The 12,939-nt window shown below is 44.1% G+C and overlaps 1 protein-coding gene across 2 annotated transcripts in view; it reads right to left on the reverse strand.

Annotated features, from left to right (window-relative positions):
* Nucleotides 1-10,734, reverse strand: part of Gosr2 (golgi SNAP receptor complex member 2) — a 21,199-nt gene extending 10,465 nt beyond the window's left edge. The window contains exons 1-3 of one of the 2 annotated variants that reach the window (XM_021212169.2): nt 10,631-10,734; nt 1,974-2,038; nt 250-358 (exon numbers count right to left, since the gene is read on the reverse strand). In XM_021212169.2, the coding sequence (XP_021067828.1) occupies nt 250-358; nt 1,974-2,038; nt 10,631-10,659 (203 nt within the window). In that variant the 5' untranslated portion in view covers nt 10,660-10,734. Of the gene's footprint in view, nt 1-249; nt 359-1,973; nt 2,039-10,194; nt 10,609-10,630 lie in introns of those variants that run through there. The other variant, XM_029546368.1, reaches the window with a different exon arrangement.
* Between the last annotated feature and the right edge of the window lie 2,205 nt (nt 10,735-12,939).

The following is a 12,939-nucleotide window of genomic DNA, read 5'->3' on the forward strand; positions in this document are numbered from 1 at the left end:
CACTCTGTAGACCAGGCTGGCCTCGAACTCAGAAATCCGCCTGCCTCTGCCTCCCGAGTGCTGGGATTAAAGGCGTGCGCCACCACGCCCGGCTCAGAACTGTGTACTTTAAGGAAGACTTTATCTTCACACAGACTTCATTTCTTTCGTTTGTACCCGGATTTTCAGAATATTCTATAGCTTCCAATGGGAGAAAGGTGTGCTTGAGGGGCCTGAGGTATCGGAGCCATGTCAGGGATCGACACTCACAGTTTGGCATTCTGCCTTCTGTTCAAGGGCTCCTTGCTTGACAAAATCTCCAGGCGCTCCAGATGGCTGAATATCTGTTCTATGCTTGCTTGGATCTCATTTTCTACTACTGCACAAAAGAGAGAGAGGGGAAAAGAGAATAATTGCTGGAAAAAAGATAATGAACTTAAATTAAAAGTGATAAATGGTGCCTGGTCATGGTGGCACACACCTTTAACCCCAGCACCTGGGAGGCAGAGGCAGGAGGATCTCTCTGAATTCAAGGCCAGTCTGGTCTACAGAGCAAGTTCCAGGACAGCCAGGGCTACAGATGCAGAAAAACCCTGTCTCAACAAACAAAACAAAACAAAATACCCAACAACGACAACAAAGTAAAAGTGATAAACATGTTTCCATAACACAAACTAAAACAAATATATTCCAACAGGAATACAATGTACACAAAGATAGCTCAATATAAGGTATACTGTGTCTCAAAGCATGCGTATCCTTATACCTATATATCCCTATATCCATACAGACACACATAGGCACACACAGCTGTTAGTTGTCCTGTTTTTAAAGTAGAAGGCATGTCTGTAGTCATAAACTCCCCACTGTTAGAAAATAAAATGAATATTTAAAGGTTGCCCATCTAACTCTGTTAAGTTCAATTTTCTGATATAGGTCTGTTTGAGACTGGTCTCAGATATGGATTATAAACCCCTAGGAAAAAGGTTGCCAACTGAACTCCTTATAGTAATGACGCTAAAAGAAAAATAAAAGGCATAAAGGAAAGGGAAGATTAGTATGGAAATACCCAGAGGCTTTCTGAAAGAATGGGTAGGCTGAGACGTGTTAGAACCCTCAAAATAGACCACATATCAATCGGAAAGACCCAGGAAAGAACCCGCAGAGGTAGAAAGCATGACAGTCATTTTCCTTATCCCCTTGATAAAACTGTCAAAAGACCTCTTTCCACTTCTAATCAAGCAACAGCGAGATTGCTGGGAAGGCACACAAAGGCCAGTGGGCAGAAACTCAAGTGCACAGAGCACGCACCCAGGCGGCTGCCTTCCTCCCAAGAAATGACAGCCCCAGGACCACCCTCGTCCTCGGCCCTCACACCTGCAGTAAACACAGTTTAGATTAGAGCACTGTAGGGTGCAGAGCTAAGGGAAGAGCCATGCTGAGGGGCCATGCTAGGGAAACAGAGGAAATGGAAGAGGACTGGCCAGTGCTGGACAGGGAGGAGAAGAGAGCTTCCTATAGGGCCAGCTCAGTAAGGGGTCTCTGCTTGGACCAAAACCAAAAACCCTCCAAGCACAACCCACACGCTTCACAGAAGGAACTGTGGTGTGGGAACTAAACTAATTAATATTGCTAGTTGTCTGAATAATCCTACTAAGAAGCCAGAATTCTCAACTCAGAAGAAATGGCCAGTTCCAGGTCAACATGTCTGAATTTTCAGACTAGGTAATTAGATTAAGACAGATGGGGAGAACTTCCATTCCCATAGGGCCATGTCAGGTTGAGTGGAAGGGTAATGGGGGATAAAACTGGTGGGACTCCAAAGGGCACAATCGGGCAAATCTATTGGCCATGGGGTTTTTCTGTCCATTCTAACAACAACTCATTCCATGCTGAGTCATTAAGCCCCCAAGGCAGAATGTAGTCAGGAAACCCAACCCATTAGCCCCGTGTCATCAGAGAAAGGACTCTGCTCTCCCTGGTTAATTACTCACAGTGCACAGACTGCTTGTCTGCCCTCTCCAGGCATCCCATGTGAGACTGGATCTCCTGAACCTGCCTATCAAAGGAAGAGAGAGGAAATGAGTGAGACAGGAATAATCACTAGCACCTCAGTCAGGAAAGACAACTTTTTCTAATGCCATCTTACCACTGATTTAAGTTGACAGCGCTGCTCAACTGTAAAATCTGTATGTGGCACTTTAGGCCACCCATTTTGGCATCATTTTGAATATCCTAATGCTAATTAATACTGCCAGCATTTGGTGAGTGCTTACTGTATCTGAGACACTGCTAAGTCACTAACCCCAAGAGGAAAAGCACTATCACTGCTCTCATTTTATAAATAAAAACTGAAACCCAGATAGGTCAAGTGAGTTGCTCAAGGCCACACAGCAGGAGATAAACCTCAACCAGTGTCCAGCCAATCCCACTCTCTGTTCTGCGACCCAATGTGCTGAGCAGTGGTCTGCCTACCAAGAGTCAAAGAGCAAGGGAGATAGAATCCTTGCCCTGAGAAACAATGTAATTAGGAACTGACAGGCCAGATAGACATGAAAAATCCCTGAGCAGATTTACAAGAAACCCAACACACACAAGCAGAAGCAAACAGAACGCTGAGGGAGGAGTGTGCGCAGTGCAGCCAGGGGGATGGGAAGGCTGCGGCTAAGGAAGCATAAACTGGAGTTCTGTGAGTGGAAGGAGTTGTGTTTGCTTGGTTTTCAGACAAGATCTCATTTACATAGCCCAGGCTTGCCTTGAACTTGTGATCCTTCCACCTTAGCCTACACAGTGCTAGGATTGGATTACAGTAGGATTTGAATGCAGGTCTGTGCATCACTTTTAAGAAGGTAGAATGAGGTTTGGTGAAGAAAGGTTGGAAGACAATGACCTGCAGAAGGCATGCAAAGCATTTCACATGGGATAAAAGCAAAATGGAGTCTTGGAAGACAGACAGGGAGAGAAAGAGCAGAGGGACCAGGCAGTAGAAGGACCACTTAAGAGGATGGCCTGAGAGATAGGGATCTCCTGTTTTGTAAACATCTCTCCATGACAACAGGAGGAGGACTGCCATCTCATCTGGAAATACAACACACCCCAGACATTAGGCCCAGAGCACTCTCTGGAGACTTTCCAGGCCAAAGTCACCTTCCAAATCCTTCCTAGTGGTTCCCCATTCCTTGTCAGCCCTCGGAATGTTGTCTATGTTGGCCCCAATGGCCTACTGTGCTTATACAAGGTTCTCTACATAGGGCCCATGTGAAAGAGGCCTCATCTCCAGCCCTTAAAGGAAATCTCAACAATCTTTCTCTACTGTGAACATTATATACCATGACCTCAAATTTTACCAGGGCCAGCCAGGTGCCCCAATCTGGTTTCAGTGAATCTCTAGCCTTTTCCATCACTTTCTTATAAGAGCCAATCCAGCTGTCTAAGACTTCCTGAATGCTACAAGGCAAGACTTGTGATTCCAAGAAGCAACCAGAAATCAAAGCTAGAGTCCAAGACCTGTCAGCTGCTTCAGGAAGGGAAATGCAGAGTGCTTTGGAAGGAGTGGGGTGGTGGAGGCACACGGGCTGATACAAGGATGCAGATGGAGGTTTCTGATCTATGGAACACCAGGGTGAGGACAATTGCCATAGACTGATAGGTTGATGGGTAGGAAAAGTATAATTCTTATTAACAGAAAGGAGGAGGACACAGGCAATGTGGTAAATTTGCAATGGTAGCTTAAATCAGATCATAAAACTGATTTCATTATCCACAAGAAAATGAACAATAAAATAAAAAATAAATAGAACCAGCTAAAACAACAAGAAAAAACCATAACCAACACAATTCTGAACAAGTATAGGAAGTTGAGTCTCATACCCACTATCAAGGCTTACTACAATCTAGGCCTGATGATTCAGGCCTGGCATCCCAGCTATGTGGGAGGCTGAGTTAGGAGGACTGCAAGCTCAAGGCCAACCTAGCTGGGGCTATAGCTCAGTGATAGAACACTCACGTCACATGTGTCAGGACCTAGGTTTAGCCCTCAGCACCAATTACAAAGTCATAATCATTATAACAATATGACGGTGGCAGTGTAAAGACATAGACAATATTACCCTGGACCCAAGAACAAAGACCAGGGCCCAGAAGCAGCCACATACTTGGGGACTTGGAGATATAAGTCAACTGGAAATGAATTAAATAAATTCTGACAGTTCAATTTATCATCTGAATAGAGAAGACACTTCATGGAATCCATCCAACAAAAAATTTCAAGGTTTAAAACTAAACATAAAAAATAAAATCTTTGAGCTTTCTGAAAAACAAAAAAGGCTCTTTGTGTGTGAACTATCTTTCCTGGATAAGTGTAGCTACCACCCCCTATCAAAGAAGTCTCTCTTTACAGAAAATAGAAAGCACCACAGAAAACCACAACTGGACTCAATGCAGAGATCAATAGATCATGCCCCGGTGGATACATCTACTTCACAGCCCCTGCATCTATGGCTCAGGGAACACCAAGGAACAGAACAGGTAGAGGTAGAAAGCAGAAAAAGTACAGGAGCCGGAACACCAGGAAGGTGGCTGTGAAACAATTTCTCCTAAAAATGGCTGCATGTACAAGACCGGAACAATGGCTATATCAATGGACCTGTTAACGTGGAAAAGGGAAATCTGTGCAGGGCTCCACCCCTAGACAAAGAACTCCAAGCAACTAATGACTTTGCTGGAAGAAAGCGCTAGATTCTCCCAGGGATGAGCCCCTTACTGGCTGCCTTGCAAAGCAGTCAGCCTGGAAACCACAGACACACCAAAAACAGACTCAGCAGCTTGTATTCACAGATATTTGTGCATATGCACGCAGACATTTGTATTTAACAATAATAACCAAAAAAGGGCATCACTTTGAAAGTGGGTCAGCATGGGAGAGGTTCAAAGGAAAGTAGATAGGGCTGGAAGGAGAAAAGCAAAGGGAGAAAATGATGTAATTCTACTTCAATTAAAAATCATATAAAAATGATAAGACAATTTTAAGGGGTATGCATAAATAATGCTGAGTTAAAGGACCCTTACCCGTGGTCAAACCCCAAAGAAAAGAACAAGTGAATGTGACTACAGTAATAAAAAACAAACTATACTAGATGCACCCATCAACAAATAAGCAAATACATCTGTAGCAGATATCAGGATTGATGTGTGGAATATATATGTAAAGACACCAGCAAACCAAGAGGAAAAGTTTCACAAAGCAATTTCAAAACTGGCCAAAGGGCAAATGACAAAAAAGGAAGTAAGAGAAAATAAATTCATAAAAAACTGATTAACGTCAATGGTAACTCTGAAAACCACATATTAAAACCAATGAGGTCGCATCCCCCATCAGGAACCTGAGGTAGAGACCCAGGTAGGGAAACCACACCTGCCAGGATTGCACACTGGTGAAATACTTCCAGCGCTTTCTGACAGTACCTGGTAACATCACTGCACACACTACGGCCCAGCATCGCACTTTTAGCAGTAAGTCTCACAGAAATTCTGGTTACCATCACCAAACAGATGTTCACCAAAGCATTTCTGTTGCCCAAGCCACATACTGATAATAAAAACTTGTAAGTGTGTAGCAAACCAATTATGTGGTAAAAATTGATCAGATTTAAAGCTATGGTCTTTGTTTATTCCATGAAGTCTGACATTTTACTGCCCCTTTCACGTGTCACATGCTGCCCTTATGTTGAAAATGTTACGTGACAAAAGGCACATGCAAATTTTTATATACATAATTTTTGGAGACAAGGTCTCTCTATCATGTAGCTCTGGCTGTCCTAGAACTCTATAGACCAGGTTGGCCTCAAACTCAGAGATCCATCTGCCTCTCTGACTCCCTAATGCTAGAACTAAAAGCATATATACATCACCATGCTCTTGCAACGTAATTCTTTCTGAAATATCTAAAAAAAAATTCTTCTAAGTTCCTTGTGTTTAAGGGTTTCAAAGGATCATGGATCTATTCAGTGAGAAACATATGCAAATACTATTATGTTGATAATATAATAACTACTGAAGTGTTGAAGCATCAAGAAAAGACTTCAGTAATTCAGTATATTAAACAGAAGCTAGAAGGATTGACAAGATAGCTCAGTGGGTGACAGGGCACACTGCCAAGCCGGCAACCCGAGTTTCATCACCAGAACTTGAAGTGGGAGAAAATAACCAAGTCCTGCAAGTTGTCCTCTGATCTCCACTTTGGCTTAACTACACCCACCCCCCCCACACACACACACACTACAATAAAATATTAATAAAAGCTTGATCTAGTCATAAATATGGACATTAAGTTTTTAAGAAAAGATGATATTAAACAGAAAAAGAAAAACCTAGTACATTAAGTATGTGATTTGGGTAAATTAAAAACCACATAAAATAAGTAGCATATATTGAAAATCACTGACAAGAAGGGTGAGTAGCTCCAGGGATGAGAAAAAAAAAATGTAGGTGTTTTTGGTTCAGCTTGTTTATAAATCAATAATCTGAAGCATATATATTAATATGAATCCTAATAATGGGTGAATTTCTCATGTTTGTAATATTTCATAAAATAACTAATAATAATAGTTTTTTTTTCCAGATGGTAATGTAATGATTAAGTTATGAAACTCATGACTTAAGTTATTCATTCATCCACACACTCAACAAACAAATGGGCTACATAACCACAGCAGTCCACGGGAAAGCAGGGAATGAAACCTCAGGGCATCTACAGAGGGAAGGACACAATGAGGATCATAATTATAAATCTTGGCTGGTTTTTAGAGGTGCTGGTGCCTCCCATGGTGTCTCTGATAAATGGAGCCTGAAGACAGTACAGACTGAGATTTGTGCCGGGTTAAACAAGACACCACAGGAGGCTCTTCAAGTATCTGGAATATACATCAACAGAAAAGGGTTTGCCTCCTACTTCTGCTTAAGGGAGTCCCCAAGGCAAAAGGTACATGTTCTTTTTTTTTTTTTTTTTAAAGATTTATTTATTTATTATATGTAAGTACACTGTAGCTGTCTTCCTCCAGAAGAGGGCGTCAGATCTTGTTACAGATGGTTATGAGCCACCATGTGGTTGCTGGGATTTGAACTCCAGACCTTTGGAAGAGCAGTCGGGTGCTCTTACCCACTGAGCCATCTCACCAGCTCCCAAAAGGTACATGTTCTAAGACGCCACATTTCAGCTTTACATAGGAAACAAATTACAAATCAAATAATTACTATCTGTCTTCTAGAAGAGGAGGAGGAGGAGAAAGAAGAGGAGGAGAAGGACAAGGAAGAGGAAGAGGAGGAGGAAAAGGGCTCCCTACATGTACAACACCAGGTCCATGGACTGTCCGGACTTACAAAGGTTTTAATGAACAAAGATAGTATTGCAATGCTCCTGTCAGTCCTTTTCACGTCTGAGTCTCAAGGACAGGAGAGACAATAATAATACCCCAAGCTAAAAAGGAGAAGTTTAAGAAATTACTGAAAAACATTACTGGTTTTCCCCATTTGGTTTCTATTTGTAAGTCCTGTTGGGATGTAAATGAGTTAGGAAAGACATAATCAATAAAGGAAGTCCAGTCTCTACATTCTGTTTCATTCTAAGAAATAACAGCAAACAACATGGCAGGTGTGAAAGGCATGGAGGGAGCTAGCAATCCGACACTTGGAGACTCTGTTTCCATTCAACTAGGAACCAGACACCACCTACACAGCCAAGCGATAGGTGATCCCAAATGTGACTTGGTGGTGTAGGCATGAGAGAAAAAGGCATCTCTGGCCTGTCTAGCATGGGGTCCATCATGGACCTGGGTGGTGATATAGCCAGGCAGAGAGCTAGTACGTGGCAAGCAAGAGGCTCTGCTGCTGGTTTTATTTTTATTTTTTTTAAGCTTTCCATATGTCGTAGCAAGACTATTACATGAAAGTGCTCTTCAAAGAAGTCAGTAAATCTGTTGGGCCCAGTGGTGGTGCTGTCTATAATCCCAGCAGGGAGATCTTGAATTTGAGAACAGCCTGGACCACACACAAGTGAAAATGAAGATCATAAACCTACCCACCTACCTCCACCACAGTCAGTCTGTGGCTCACTACCTCTGTCCACCACGGACAAGAAACAGGGTTTGGGAGTTAAAGGATCTCAGCTGCAAATCTAGGTCAACTACAAAAAGCTGACAGACACTTAGCAAGTCATTTAACTCCGTGGTGCCTCCTTGTCTCAACTCTCCAAATGAGCTGCTATGGAACCAATTACCTGAGAGATTATGGAACCCTTTGCCATACGAAGAAGCTACTTAACCCAAATAGTAACAAGTTAAACTGCTGTTGCTTTTAAAGGAATGAGAGTGGTGGTATATCCTTAATCCCAACAGCTCAAGAGACAGAGGCAGGTGGATCTCTTAAGAGTTCCAGGCCAGTCTAGTTTTCATAGTGAGTTCCAGGTCAGCTAGGGCTACAAAGTGAGACTCTACCTCAAACAAACAAACAAACAAACAAACAAACGGATGAAGAAAGAAAAGGACGAACGAACAGAAGGAGGGAGGGAGGGAGGTTGATTGGTTGGGAGGGACTGGACCAGATGGGATGGGACAGGACAGGAAGGAAGGAAGGAAGGAAGGAAGGAAGGAAGGAAGGAAGAAAGGTAGGTAGTAAGTAGTGGATATAGTGATGCTCACCTGTCATCTTAGCACACAGGACAAAGAAGCAGGTGGACTGTAAGTTCAAGGCCAGTCTAAGTTACACAACTTATAGGTTAACCTCGGCTATGTAATAGAATCCCGTCTTGAATGTACACACACATGCTCATATACACATATGAACACACAGTCACACAACACATACACACCCACAGTTTTCACATGCACTTGGTGATTGTCACGTCTTCCACTCTACCTCTATAGCTAGTCTTTCCCTCCTAAGGCAAGCTGACAGACTGATCTTGAGATAATAGTTCTTAAAACTAACTACTGAGTAAAACCACCAGAAAAGTCTGCTCACTACAGAGCTGTTTGCGTCTGAGACCTACTTACTCCAAACTATCTAGAGATGAGTTCCAGGACGGCGGCTAGACAACCCTGCAAGGGACAAATGGATCTTTTATGAACATGAGTACCCAAAATGGAAGCCTACTGGATTCTCTTTAAAGCTCATCCTAGTAGAATACTGCTAGTGTAAAATGTCCTGTCTTTTTCTTTCTTTTCTTTTCTTTTCTTTCTTTTTTCTTTCTCTTTCTTTCTCTTTCTTTCTTTCTTTCTTTCTTTCTTTCTTTCTTTCTTTCTTTCTTTTTCATCCACTCAGTGCTCAGGACTTTTCCAGCTATGTGACTTTAAATAATCGATTTTATGTCAACGCACCTTCACAGTAAGAGATAATCACAGATTCAGTTCAAAGTTCTAGTGAGACAAGTATGTTCTGACACTGTTCTGTCAATTCAGCAACTAGCAGATTAACTCTCTGCACTGCTAGGTCCATGTGTCTTGCTATGTAAGGGATCTGTTCTTAGTAAATGAGGGCAATTTTCTTCTTCATTCCTTTTCCACGTGACTCACAGGATAGTTTTTTTTTAAATCTCTTCCTACACTTTTTATATAATATGCAAATTGTCATTACAATGTAGTTTATTTTCCCCCACCAAAATCAAACATTTTGTTGACAAAAGTAAAAAGAGGGGGAATGGAGAGATGGCTCAGAGGTTAAGAGCACTGACTGCTCTTCCAAAGGTCCTGAGTTCAATTTCCAGCAACCGCATGGTGGCTCACAACCATCTGTAATGAGATCTGATGCCCTCTTCTGAGGTGTCTGAAGACAGCTACAGTGTACTAAGATATAATAATAAATAAATCTTTTTTAAAAAAAAAAGTAAAAAGAGAATAACCACCATCTTATTTCCATTCTTTTTGTTATGAGTTTACTGCGGAGGCAAGATGACTAGTTTATGTCATTTTTCAGGCCCAAAGAGTAAGATTTTTTTCAGTGCTGTCATACGATCAATAGAAAGTTCTTAAACTAACATAGGTATGGCCCCTCAACGTGACCAGCTACATAACACAGCAAGTTCCCAAATCACAGGACGATATGGGGAAAAACAAGGACCCAGCAAGGAAAGTTAGCTATGAGAAGCCAATCTAAGACTCAATTTCAATTTCCTTAAGGCTAACTTGTAATCAGATATGACTAACAAAAATAGTCACTATTTACCTGCACGTCTTTGTGTCACAAAAATAAATTCTTCTTTCATATCCGATCAAGTACACAAAACACTTCTTCCGTACAACCCCTGACACTCCCACTTAAGCAACAGATTCCTAGACCCAGGCCTCGGCAACTGTTTTCTCTGTTCTCCGAGCCCTACCAACCCGGAGGACTAAGCTGGCAGGTGCTGGACCAAGTGCTGTAACCTCGGGGTGCTACTTTCCCTTCCCAATAGACAGTCACGGCTTGCGGCCAAGAGCTACCCGGCCCAAGCCTTCGCGCCCCGGCCGATGGTTCCCTCGCGGCTAAGAGCATCCCGCCAGGGGCTAAGAGATGCGGAGCAGCCCGAGCGGAAACCTCCACAATGACAGTCCCCAGAGCCCCGCGCCCCAGGGGCCGCAGCCCGGGCCGAGCCCGGCCCGCTCCCCGACGCAGCCCTCACATGTTCGTTTGTTGGTATAGGGGCTCCATGACGCCGGCCTAGCCGGTCTGCCGCTTCCTCGGACCACGTCCTCACAACCCCACTTCCGGCTTCCGGTCTCAGGGCCCGCCCTGCTGAGTAGGGCGCCCGCGAGCGTGCCTGTCCGGTGGTGGTTGTGAGGTCGGAAGGAAAGCGGGACGCGAGGGATGGGTGTGGCTCCGGGCCGGGCCTCGCGGAGAGCGAGCTGGGGTGGTTTCGTTGCTAAAGTCCCAGCTTCGGGATTGAATCAGGGAGCGGAGAGGACGGTCGCAAGGCACTGACGTCAGAGTCAGTCGCGGGCTTGGCTTCTCCTTGGGAGTGTGTGATTACGGGTCTGGGCATCTCGCTTCCGCACGACGCTTAGTCCGCCCACTAGGCTTCCCATCTCCGGCTCATTTCTAGGAAATGAAACCCACAGTGAGTGAGTGGTTAGCGTGTGACCTGTGTGACGTGGGACAACCAAAATTTCCCTGTTCCTCAAGAGGTTGGACTAGAAAAGGGACTACGATCTGTATACAAATAAACATTCCAAATAAGTACAAAGATAATGGTAGAACATCCAAATAAATACATAGATAATGAGCTGGGCTGGGGTTGTCGTCAATAGGAAATTTTTTTAAAGACATGAAGGGCGGGTGATATTTGGATTAGGACTTGGAAAGGTTCAGACACTTGTCTTCACCTAGGCCCATCTCATTTCCATCCATCTAGGTTCTTATCTACAGTTCCTCCCAAGGGAGGAGTTGTTCCTCTTCCTTTGGTGAGCTGACGCTTGGATTTTCCTGTATCCTGCATCCCTCCCAGTTTTATGTCCCCAGAGACCGCCCGCCCATATTCATTCTTTCCCTAGCGTTACATTTCCCAGTTCCACTCCCATTTATTGAACATCTACTATGCACCATGCACAGATATGTGAAATAGGAACCCAGGTAAAACACATTCCTGATGTTTCGCTGTCTATCGAGAAGGTCCTTCCTTTGAATTAGCAATCAACGTTTAGGCTATGACTAAGGACCATTTGCCTGGAGAGGAGCAGTAGGGGTTCATGGATCGAGAAAGCATGGGTATAGGGCTTTCAAGAACCAATAGAGGAAGCTGGACGTGGTGGCGCACGCCTTTAGTCCCAGCACTTGGGAGGCAGAGGCAGGCAGATTAATGAGTTTTACAGGGTTTCTCTTTATAGCCCTGGCTGTCCTGGAACTCATTCTGTAGACCAGGCTGGCCTCGAACTCAGAAATCCTCCTGCCTCTGCCTCCCAAGTGCTGGGACTAAAGTCATGTGCCACCACGCCTGGCCAACATGTTCTTTTTAACCTCTGAAACCACTGGAGTTTATATCTCTGGTTGTCTCCATCAGACCACATAGGATGATTCTGTTATCTTGTCAAGCCATCAGCACCTTCTCCTCCCTCTGTTTTCTACAAATCTTGTGTATCTCAGAAACCTTTCCAAAGCCCAGTTGTAGTGTCACACACAGCCTTTTTGATAGCCCTAGACCGCAGGACCGTGTCTTCCTCTTGACATGCAGGAGACCACCTCATTAGTGTCGTCCCTGGCCGTGCACTCCTGCCAACTGTGATCATCACAGCTCCCCCAACAAGGGCCTCTGTCTTCTGCCCTTGGCATCTACTATTCCCCGTGCCTCTAACTCCATTCCCTCTGCTTTAGGCCAGACCAATTCCCACTTCCTCTTTGAGCTCCAGCTGTGCCTCACCTCCCCTGGAGAGCACCTTTGAAACCCAGGCTGTGGGTCCTCCCCAACTCTGCTGTTTCCTATGGTACCTTGTGCTTCCTCTTGGCTCTCAGAACAAGTGTCCACCATCCTCAGGGCAGATGTGCCTTTTGTCCCTGCATAGCTCAGCCTCATAAGAGGCAGGTGCTTATTAAACATCTGTCCACCAGCATAGGGTTGTAGCACGGTGGTAGACTATGCCTAGAATCCCTTGTATCACAAAAAACAAAGTCACTGTGAGTGGATTTTACTCATTCGCCCAAGTAGTTGTCATGGCTCTGTATTCCAGAACTGAATTATTTGAAAATTGACTTTTAGGTCATTTAAAACTGCCTATATCACAACGCTCTGGGCTCTGCTCCGGCACTGCAAAAGAATAAAACAAAATCAGCAACCACAAAAATCAGCCCACAGGAGGAGATTAACACATTCTCACAGACCTTTCATTGTGTGCTCTGATCCCCTGCCGGGAGGAAGAACCAACATCGCTACCCACTTGTCCACACAGAAACACTGAGCTGCAGAGAACCTAGCCCAAGCTGACTGAAGACAGAGGAGGA

The sequence above is a fragment of the Mus pahari genome, chromosome 14, assembly GCF_900095145.1.
Source record: "Mus pahari chromosome 14, PAHARI_EIJ_v1.1, whole genome shotgun sequence".
NCBI lineage: Eukaryota > Metazoa > Chordata > Mammalia > Rodentia > Muridae > Mus > Mus pahari.